The 10,379-nt window shown below is 40.7% G+C and overlaps 1 protein-coding gene across 2 annotated transcripts in view; it reads left to right on the top strand.

Moving 5' to 3' along the window:
* The window catches only part of lig3 (ligase III, DNA, ATP-dependent), a 55,729-nt gene continuing 45,350 nt past the window's right edge, over positions 1-10,379 (top strand). The window contains exons 1-3 of one of the 2 annotated variants that reach the window (XM_052035797.1): positions 1-93; positions 8,227-8,822; positions 9,425-9,526. In XM_052035797.1, the coding sequence (XP_051891757.1) occupies positions 8,255-8,822; positions 9,425-9,526 (670 nt within the window). In that variant the 5' untranslated portion in view covers positions 1-93; positions 8,227-8,254. Of the gene's footprint in view, positions 94-573; positions 595-8,226; positions 8,823-9,424; positions 9,527-10,379 lie in introns of those variants that run through there. The other variant, XM_052035796.1, reaches the window with a different exon arrangement.

Raw genomic sequence — 10,379 nt, forward strand, 5'->3', positions numbered from 1 at the left:
AGCGGAGACAAAGCGGGAGCGCCGGGCTGTTAAAGGGGAGGTTTGGGGCCTGGCGGAGAGCGGGCCGCGGCGATCACCGGGGTTTCGTGACAGGTCAGTGAGACGGCGAGCCGGGTAGGAGCGCGGCTCCTTCGGGCCGGGGAGGGTCACTGCCTGTCCCCGGGTTGAGAACGGTGCTGCGGGCTGCCCTGGACCTGCTCGCCGTGGCTTGTGGTTGTTTATGCGGCAGGAGGTTAACTTTGAACGGTTCTTGTGCGCCTGGGCCTGGAGGCCTCGGCCTCGATTTTGTGGCGCAGCCGCTTCGGGGGCAGGCAGGACGGGCGGGCCGAGCACTCCGGGTTAGCGGGGTTGGTGATGGTGGTTTAATCACCGCACGCAGATTCAGTCCGGATGCTGTGAACACGAGGGTCAGGGGACTCCCCTAATCTCCTGACAGTCGGATTCCCAGTCTGTGCACCGTGTCCATTGGTGGCGTAAAGCGCTGCGCAGTTTAAATACCCCCGGAGAATGGACACTGTGGTCCAGGAGATGTTCCTGCACAGCAAGGTCCCTCAAACACAAGGGAACAAACCAGCAGGTCGTCAGTTTTGTCTGGTGAGAATTGATGTGGGGCAGTGGTGAGAATTCTCCTGCTCCGAACAACGCTGTGGGATTGTGCGCGTCCATCTGAGGGGGCAGAGTTAGTTTAATGTGTGCCTTAAAGGTTGAACTTCCGTGGCACCGCGATGTATTGCACTGAAATGACAACCTTTTTATTCTGTAGTATCTGGATTTGGAGCTAAACTGCACAACTTCTTAAATTAGCTGTATAGGAACAAGATTAACATATTAAGACTCTAGAACCTGCTGTGGCACTAGATCCAATCCATTTGTCTACCTTGGCATCATTTCCCTTTTATACTCTTGCTTTTTTTTAAAGAAAAACACTCTATATTCATCTTGAGAATTTCAGTTGCTCCATCATCCATGGCTGCTATGGGGGAATGTTCTAGACTCTAACATTACTTGTATTAATAAACCAATGCCTACTGCCTAAATGGGTGCTGGGGTGGGAATTTGCCTTTGGCACTTATTAAGTGCTGGCAACCAATGTTAAACTGATGCAATCACATCCATTGGGCGTTATCATCCTTTGATTAATTGACCAGTAAACTGAATCTAAGGGTGTTGTGGAGAAACTGGGGTTGATACCCTCTCACCTGTTGAATACAATGATGAAAGACTTTTTTTGCCCCCTCCCCATCTCTTATTCTGCAAAGTAACTTTTCCATACCCCAACCACAATGGATTTTTCCAATATCTTAAACGCCTCTATTGGAAGGAAGGTTTATCAACTTGTCCACAATGTAACCCTTAAACTTCTCATTATGGTGAATATGAATGTGATCTATTCCAATGTGTGAATAACATTTGAGGTGTGATACCCACATCCAAATGCATTGCTTTAAATAAGGTTTGATGAAGGCTACATACAACTTTTGACATTTTGTATTCTAGCTGTATGAAATGATCAACATTCATTGGCCTGTTTGTACCTGGCTAATAGCATAAAACAGTTTCTGTGCATGGATTTCCAAATCTATGCTAATTTGCAATATTTAACTACTCATAATTTTAGAAAAATTATTCTCGGCGCAAAGTAGATAACTTCACTTGCCCACACTAAAGTCGACATAGAAATAGTTTGCCATCGAGTCAGATATGAGAGAAACAGACCCTTCAGCCCACTGTATCCATGCTGATCATCAAGTACTCATCTATACTTGCTCCATTTTACCAGCACTTAGTCTGTAGCCATCTATTCCTTGGCGATCCAAGTGTTCATCTGGATAGTTAAATGTTATGAAAGTACCTGCCTCCACCATCCATTCAGGCAGTGCATTCCAGATGCCAACCACCTGACGGGTGGTGAAGTTCTTCTTTGGAGAAGTGGTAGAAGCAGATATAACAGTGACATTTGAGGCATTCTGATACCCACGTGAACAGGTGGGGAATAGAGCGATACAGGCCATGTGCAGGCAGGTGTGATTATTTTAACTTGGTTGGCTCAAAGCTGATGTTCTGTATCCCCTCTAAACCTGTTGCCCTTTGCCCTGAACCTCTGCTCTCTCCCGGAGAAAATTTCTACTGTGCAGCATGTCTATGTCCGTCACAAGTTTATATACTCGTTTGGTCCCCACCCACTCTCAGCCTTTGCCGCTCCAGCAAAAACAAATCCAGGCTCTTCTCATAACTGAAATGCTCCATCGTAGAAAACATCCAGGTGAATCTCCTCTGCACCGTTTCTGGTGCAATCACATCCTTGTAGTGTGACTATATTTCTGGTTCTGACAATCAGACTGGACACAGCCCTCAAGCTGAGGCCTAACCCATCTTTTGTAAAGTCGTACCAAGACTTCCCTGCTCTTATATACTGTGCCCTGGTTAACAAAGGCAAGAATCCCATATGTCTCCTTCACCACATTGTCTACCTGTACTGCCTCATTCAAGGGTCCTAGTACTTTTATGCCAAAGTCCCTTAAGATCCCCACCATTCATTGTCAGGATTAAATTCATTACTTTGCCCTTCTTACCTAATATAATCTTGTAGCCTCCAACTATGCTCCTCACTATTAACAGCACTACTGATTTCTGCAAACCTACTAATCAAACCTCCACGGTTCACTTAATTTTATTTGTCTCTTTCAGTGAACGTCTTGTAGATCACACAAATGAAAATTGATGATTTCTGGGCTTGGCCATTAAAATGTCTTGAGGGTCAACCAAGGGGTGCTGTCTATAATCTTATCGTGGTCCATTCAAATTCCATCCAAATGTGTTAGAGAATATTTAGACCTAAATTTTTCAGTTTTATTTGTAGTTCAGTTTAAAGTTATTATATTCTAATCACTATCATTTTGATTTGGCATATTCAAAGTTGCCCTTTCCACAATTTTACTAATTTCTCCCCACTTTATCATCCAATTCTCCACTGCTTCATGGCCACCACCAAACCCCTGGAGTTATATCACATTTATAAACAAATATGAATTCCCTTTAGTGTACACTTCTCAAAAGCCACATTCTTAAAGCAAAAGGCATGGTTGATATTAAAGTATATTATTAAGTTGTTATAGGTTGAGGTGTTTTATTGGTTTTAAAAGCAATTCAAGCCCTACAAATTTTTAAGATTTGACTGCCTGTTAATAAAGAAATATTGGGTTATCTTCAGACTTTCAGACCTGGTATGGGGGGGGATAAATGACTTGATCTGTGTTATTGTGAGCTAGTAGAATGCCTTTGTAAAGCTATCAGATGCCAAGAGACAATATCAGTTCAAAATAGAATCCCAGACCAGCTGTCAGTTGTGGCAGGGCTTACATGCTATAATGGGCTACAAAACGAAGTCGGGCTGCATAGTTAACAACAGCGCATCCCTTGCTGATGAGCTTAACGCATTCTATGCACGTTTTGAACAGAAGAGGATTGCTTTGTCACCACCCACCCTGACAGCCTCCAATGCAACTGAACCCGTGGTCACCGTTGAATCTTCTGGAGACTGAACCCGAGGAAAGCATCTGGCCTGGATGGTGTCCCTGGCCATGTCCTCAAATATTGTGGTGATCAGCTGTCAGGGGTATTTGCAGACATATTTAACCTCTCCCAGCTTCAATCTGAGGTTCCCACCTGTTTTAAGAAGACCACTATCCTTCCGGTACCTAAGAAAAACAAGGTAACATGCCTTAATGACTACCAACAGGTGGATCTGACATCTACCATCATGAAGTGCTTCAAGAGGCTGGTCATGGCACGCATTAACTCCAGCCTCCCAGAAAACCTCGACCCACTGCATTTCGCCTGCCGCCAAAACGGGTCTACAGCAGATGCCATCTCCCTGGCCTTACACTCAGCTCTGGAGCATCTGGACAGTAAAGACACTGTGAGGGATATGTCGGAGGACTATCAAACCCCCTCCTCCCACATATCCCTCTATTTTAAATTCCTCCATATGCTTATCTAGCAATCTTCTGAATTTGTCCAATGTACCTGCCTCCACCACTGCCCCAGGCAGTGCATTCCATGCCCCAACCACTCTCTGGGTTAAAAAAAACCTTCCTCTGATATCTCCCTTGAACTTCCCACCCATTACTTTAAAGCCATGCCCTCTTGTATTAAGCATTGGTGCCCTGGGAAAGAGGCACTGGCTTACTTTGTTCAAATTTTCTAAGTTAAAATAATGGGGTCTCCGCTCCTCATACAAAAGTCAATGACTTGGAAGAAATACTATGCTGCATGTCTTTTAAAATGCACACAGACTACTGACTAATCTCATTTTTGTTTGATGTGTTGGTCAATAGCATGATTTTGGTGGTGGGGTGGGATAAAGCAAAGTAAAAGAGTGGGCAGACAAACTGAAGGAATTGTGAATTTGTACGAAAACTAAAGTTTCACCGAGAAATAATTCAGTTATATCTAAAATACTGCAGAGCTATTAATTCTGTGATTACCGGCAAAACTGCTGGTTAGATTTCAGAGTTGTGTGTAATGAAAAAATTCTGAGCTGCTGCATATAATTTAACAAGTTGCTATCTGCTTCAGGCGCAGTAGAAAAATTAACAAGCTGTCACTAAAAAGCATGAGGAAGACATCAAGAAACTTGTTCAGTCAATGGGGCAGTCAGGAACCACATTGAGTCAAGTGGGTGGACTTTTTAGTGAGCTGTTTCATCAAAGCCCCTGCAGGGAGAACTCTGCCACATGGATGCTAACTTTACAAGAAGTATTTGCCAGAACTTTTGAAAAATGATTTGTGACTCTTGAAAGTGTGGTGAATAATTTAAAAACAATGTCCTTGACCCCCTGATGAGCCTTGCGATACGGTGATCTAGTTATGAGAATCCTGTTTCTGTTCCACAAGAATGAAAGTGGAGTAATAATGTAAAAGTTGACATGGGAATTTGTCAAAATATGTAATATCCCCTCTCTACAACATTGTTTGGAAATGTTCTCTATGCATGTAAAAAAAAAATCTAGAGGTGATGTGTCTGTGAACTGGTTCTGTAAACAACAGTGTGAAATAGTTCTACAGTTTGTAATCTCCCTGTTCTGATGTTCAAGAAATACATGTGCTGTACACTTACTGCTTGTGTAGACACAAGCTGGCTTTAAAATTACTATCTCATCAAATGCAGACTTGTCATTCACTCTGGTGTTTTATTAAACTATTGATGTATTTTAATATGCATCTTTGTAAGAAAAATGTGGCTGGATGCAAGCAATGAATTTGCACAACATTTTGATTTAGCTGTGCTTATAGAGACTGAAAGTTGATGTACCTTATTAATTGAGGTATTTTAGTAACTAAAATTAACTTTTTTAGCCAAACTTATTTATAAAAATCTGAAAGGTGCACCTGAGCTGAACCAAAATTAAAAACCAAAAATATTTATCCTTGAATACATACCCTACTTGTATATGTTGACTAAATTATAATACAAGTTGAAACACTCTGGTCTGGCATTTTGTGGTTTGGCAACTTTCAGGGTCCAGCATGTTTTGAATCCATAGTATAGATGTATACTCATTGACTAATTCTCATTAAGATCTATACTAATCTCTAGCTAATTAACCTATCAGTGCATCTTTTGTAATCTTGTCTGACTTAGAGAAACTTTGGGTTACAGATAGTTCTTGGCACCTTTGCCTGACCTGGCGAGTGTCTGTACTTAAAGAACAGTTCTCCTGCTCAGAGGAAGATGATAAGATGCAATTTCTGTGGTCTGGATTTTCTGTGGTCTGACACCAGTCAGGTCCCAAGCGTGCTGAACAAGAGCTTCAACCTGTATTCGGTTATCAGAACTTCAGAGCACTAATCACATACGGGCTTGCACATTCTGGTTTTCAGCTGAGATTGAACAGACTATCAAGTAGGAACTGGACTGTGTTGCAATAGCTTACAGTTACTTTAATGGCCTTGGAGAGAAATATGTATGTTATTAGTACATATTTGGAAGTAGGCCTCTTATTTTCATATGACATCAAAAGGAAACCTGTAAATAGACTTGGATAGATCTAATGTCTGTATGGCAGACAGAATAATTATGGGTGATGTTTACAGTGATGAATGGTATTGTGAGATGGGAGTGGGACCAAGGTGAATAATGAAATGGTCTGTGTAGAATGTAGCAGAGTTTGTAAAGAGACAGATTTTGGTTAGGGCCATTTGGAATGCTGCTTCAGTAGTCAACCTTGGCCTGGGGACAGTAGGAGTGAATAATGAGGCAATGATTTTTGAGGACTTTGAGGAAAGGTAGATATGCTGGTAGTTAATAATTGTTGGATTTGATGAAGAGTATAAATTTAAAACCATAAGAAATTAGGACCCATTCTGCTTGTGCTAGATAAAACTCCAGTAATTTGGCATCTGATTATTTGGAAATCCTGACAGTTCGGCATCTGACTACTCAATGGCTCAGTGTGTGAGCTGGAGTCCACGGTGTGCGGCCAGGGTCGGGGCCAGAAACGTTGGGTAGGTCTGCAGCCAGAGCCAGCATCCAGTGTGCTGAATATTTCATACTCCCTTTAAAGTCACTGGAAAATTTATTGTACTACTGTGTAACATGTTATTTTTAAAAACAAAATGTGAATAAAAAGTTGAGGTATTATTTGGATTAACATCTAATAGTCTGGAAAACCACAAGTCCCAAGGGTACTGCATTATCAGTGTTCTACTGTATTTGCTTGATCAGTCCAAAATTCCGTTGACCTGGTTATCCACCTGAGCATCTGACATCTTGCTTTATTATTCCTATCCTTTTTCTGTTTTAATTTATTTTCTTTGACTGTGTAGTATTGGATTCCACATTCTTATTACTCACAATTTAAAGATTCCATTTTGGATATATTCCCTTTTCTAACCCCATTTTCCTGCATTTGGCCCATATATCTCTCTTCCTTTCCTATTCACGTACCTGTCCAAACGTTTTTTAAACACTTTTTTTTACCTGCCTCTACCTGGACGTCTGGCAGCTTGTTCAATGTACCTAGCAGCGTACGTGGGGGAGAAAGTTGGCCATCAGATTTGCTTTTAAATATTTCCCCTCTCACCTTAAACCTCTGTCCTCTAGTTTTAGAATCCCAAACCCTTAGAAAAAGACTGCGATTATCTATCCTATTATGTCTCTCATAACTCTATAAACCTCTGAGGTCATCCCCTCAGCCTCCTGTGCTCCAGTGAGAATAATCCCAGCCTATCCAATATCTCCTTGTAACTGAAGCCCTCCATTCCAGGCAACATCTCAGTGAACCTTATCTGCACTCTTTCTAGCATTACCACATCCTTTCTATGTTGTGGTGATCAGAATTGCATACAATGTGTGGCCTAATCAATGTAATGTCTCAGGTCTTAGACTCCATTCCCCTACCTATGAGGGCAAGCAAGCTAAATGCCTTCTTCACTACCCAATCCACTTGTCTCCTTTTTCAGAGAGCTATAAACATGCATCCCAAGTCCCTCTGTACATCAGTGCTTCTAAGGTCTCTTCCATTTATTTATTTTATGAGAACAATGCTGAATGCCCACATCATTCTGTGCCAGTGTTATTTGAGAGAGTACAGTAAATCACTGAATAAGGAAACCATGGGAGGGATGTACCCCACCATCTCAATTTCTGTCATTAAATGGAACTAAAAGGATGAGATTTATGTTTGTAATCAACTGGCAAAGTAATTTATTGCTGGGTGAGTGTCCAACAAATTTGTTTAAGCCTTAATATTAAGATTTTAAATTTGTGTTTACCACAGTAACCAGGACAACATTACTTGGTTTACTATTTCTTCATGAGGAGATATGAAGTTGAACAAAGTGATGATTGGAACTGTTAACCTTTTATAATTTGTATGTGCCTGAAAATCAGTTTAATGGCTTGCCCTTGTTATCATTAGGATTGTCAGTCTCTTTAAAGATTGGATGTGCATTAAGGCATGTGTGAATAACTTGATATTCTGTTCTGTATTTTGAGCTGAAATTCTGAATTTGCTATAGTGGCATTAATTTGTTATTGAGAAATTTGCTTTTGTAAATCATTACCTTCAACCTTACAATGTGACAAGTTTCTAAGTGTAGATAGCATTAGGGATAGTGATGTATTGTTCATTATTGGTCAAATAGTACTATAATAAATTAGCTTTTCCTTTATGACTTTAAATGATAAATGACTTTTAATTTTTTTTCTCCCTTGTGTTGCAGGTGAACAGTTAACTGGCGTGAAACCTCTATGTACAGGCTGCTTTCACGTTTTGTAAAAGTTTTGAGTGGACTAGAGAAGACTCGTCCTGTACAAAGTCAACTAAATACTTTGGGAGTTGAAAGCCAAAGCATTTCCACGCTCTTTTATGTTACATATTTTCAGGTCCAGCTTGTTCATCCCTTCTCTGCACATTTGGTTGTTAACAGTAACTGGCTGTTAGCAGAGCAAGTTGTGAGACATTGTGCTTTTAGCCCAGTTGTGGTGACATTCTCTTGGGCTCCTAACTGTACATTTTTCATATCAAAAGCCAAAATGCCAGAGCAGCGATATTGTGTGGACTATGCAAAGCGTGGCACAGCTGGCTGCAAGAAATGCAGGGAGAAGCTCCCAAAAGGATCAGTGCGGATTGGAAGAATTGTGCCAAATCCCTTTTCCGAGGGAGCTGAGATGAAGGAATGGTATCATATAAAATGTATGTTCGAGAAACTGGAAAGAGCCCGACTAAGTACCAAGAAGATTGATGACTTGACTGATCTTGAAGGTTACGAAGAGCTTCAGGATCCTGAGAGGGATTTGATCAATCAACATATTAAAGGTCAGTGATAATGGATTGTATTATTAGATAAATAAATGCAGTCTTTTTTGTGATTTAAATTCAGTAGCTTAATAGGTGGAATATACTCCTTTTTATTAATTGTTAACGAACTGGACCGATCTGAAGTCCCGTGTTTAATCCTAGGTCTGCATTGAGCAGAAGCTGGGACTTTGCATTTGGCCCCAGTGTCCCTGTGCTGAAGGATTAGGGAGGAAATAACCAAGGTTCCTGTTCTTGATTACTATCTAAAATCTGAGTTGGAAAGCATGGATGGATCTCTATTGAGAGCAGGTCCAGCTGGTCTTGTGGTCAAATACTCCATGACTGTTTGCTCTCTGTGTTTGCCCATGAGGAATAGCCAGCTGGGTGAGTTTCCAGATTCTTTGCTGGTTGGGGGCAATTTTTTCAGAAGCAGAAAGTCTGACTCGTCTCTCAGGATTGTCTGTGTTGATGTTGGTGGTGAATTTCCAGGAATGTACCAGTATGGGAGCATGATTTTCCTAGTTTATAAATAACTTTTCCTTTGGATTGCAGTGTTAAGGGTTTAATGAAATGCAATGTTTGATGAAAAAGTACTAATCCAGTTTTAATCTTGCTTCTAGAACTTGCGGTCAAGAATGGCTTGTTATCCTCAAAAGTCAAACCTTCCCAAAGTAAACCGACAGCAGTCACTCCATCACCTCGTAAATTCTCTGGCTTCTCTGGTAAAGATGCATGCTGCTTTGCTGGTATTCTGTTGTGATAGCAACTGAAATACATGGCATGAAGTGTTTTCCTGCATTGAAGGTGTTAAGTTTAAATGTTCTTGTATCAAGAAAGGAAGAAATCCTGGAAAGTACAGGCTTATAGAGAAAAAAATTAAGGTTTTCATGTACAATACTTGGCACTCAGATGACATCAATTGGCAGGGAAGAGGTACTGCAGACTAGCTTGTATTGTAGTAAAGTTTCTTTTTGGCTACTGCTCACTTGTGGATAATATGAACTATTCAAAAGGAGATGATGTTACAGCTGAATTCTTTATTCACTCCTGACATTGGTCCATGCAATCTCTAACAGGAGTCACTCTTTTCATCACCCCCACAATTCTATACCTACTCACAACTGAACGGCAGAACAAATTTTGTCCAGAAACTGATTACTTAATGATTTTTGAGGGAATTTGTTTAGTTCAAAATAAATATCATTGCCTATTTAAGGTAGTAGTTGCTAATGTTACTTCAAATTCATTGCAGGAGAACAATTTTGAGAGGTGTATTTACCCAAGATAGTAGGTAAAATGTGAGACTCTGAAACTTGATACTGTAGAGTTGAGATGAACAGCAAGGATGTATTCAAGGGGGAACCCAGATGAAGACCTGGGGGGAAAAATAATGGAATGATTCACTGCTGGGGTTTGATAAAGCATTGGGAGGAGTCTAAACATCAGATTGATGGGTAGTTCTGTTGGGTAGTTCAGGTCATTTTCTGCTGTAAATCCTATGTAGGATGCTATGCAAGTGCATATTTTATCATTTAAATAGATGTACGTTAATTATGGACATTTTTAATTTAAAAA

This window comes from Pristis pectinata, chromosome 21, assembly GCF_009764475.1.
Source record: "Pristis pectinata isolate sPriPec2 chromosome 21, sPriPec2.1.pri, whole genome shotgun sequence".
NCBI lineage: Eukaryota > Metazoa > Chordata > Chondrichthyes > Rhinopristiformes > Pristidae > Pristis > Pristis pectinata.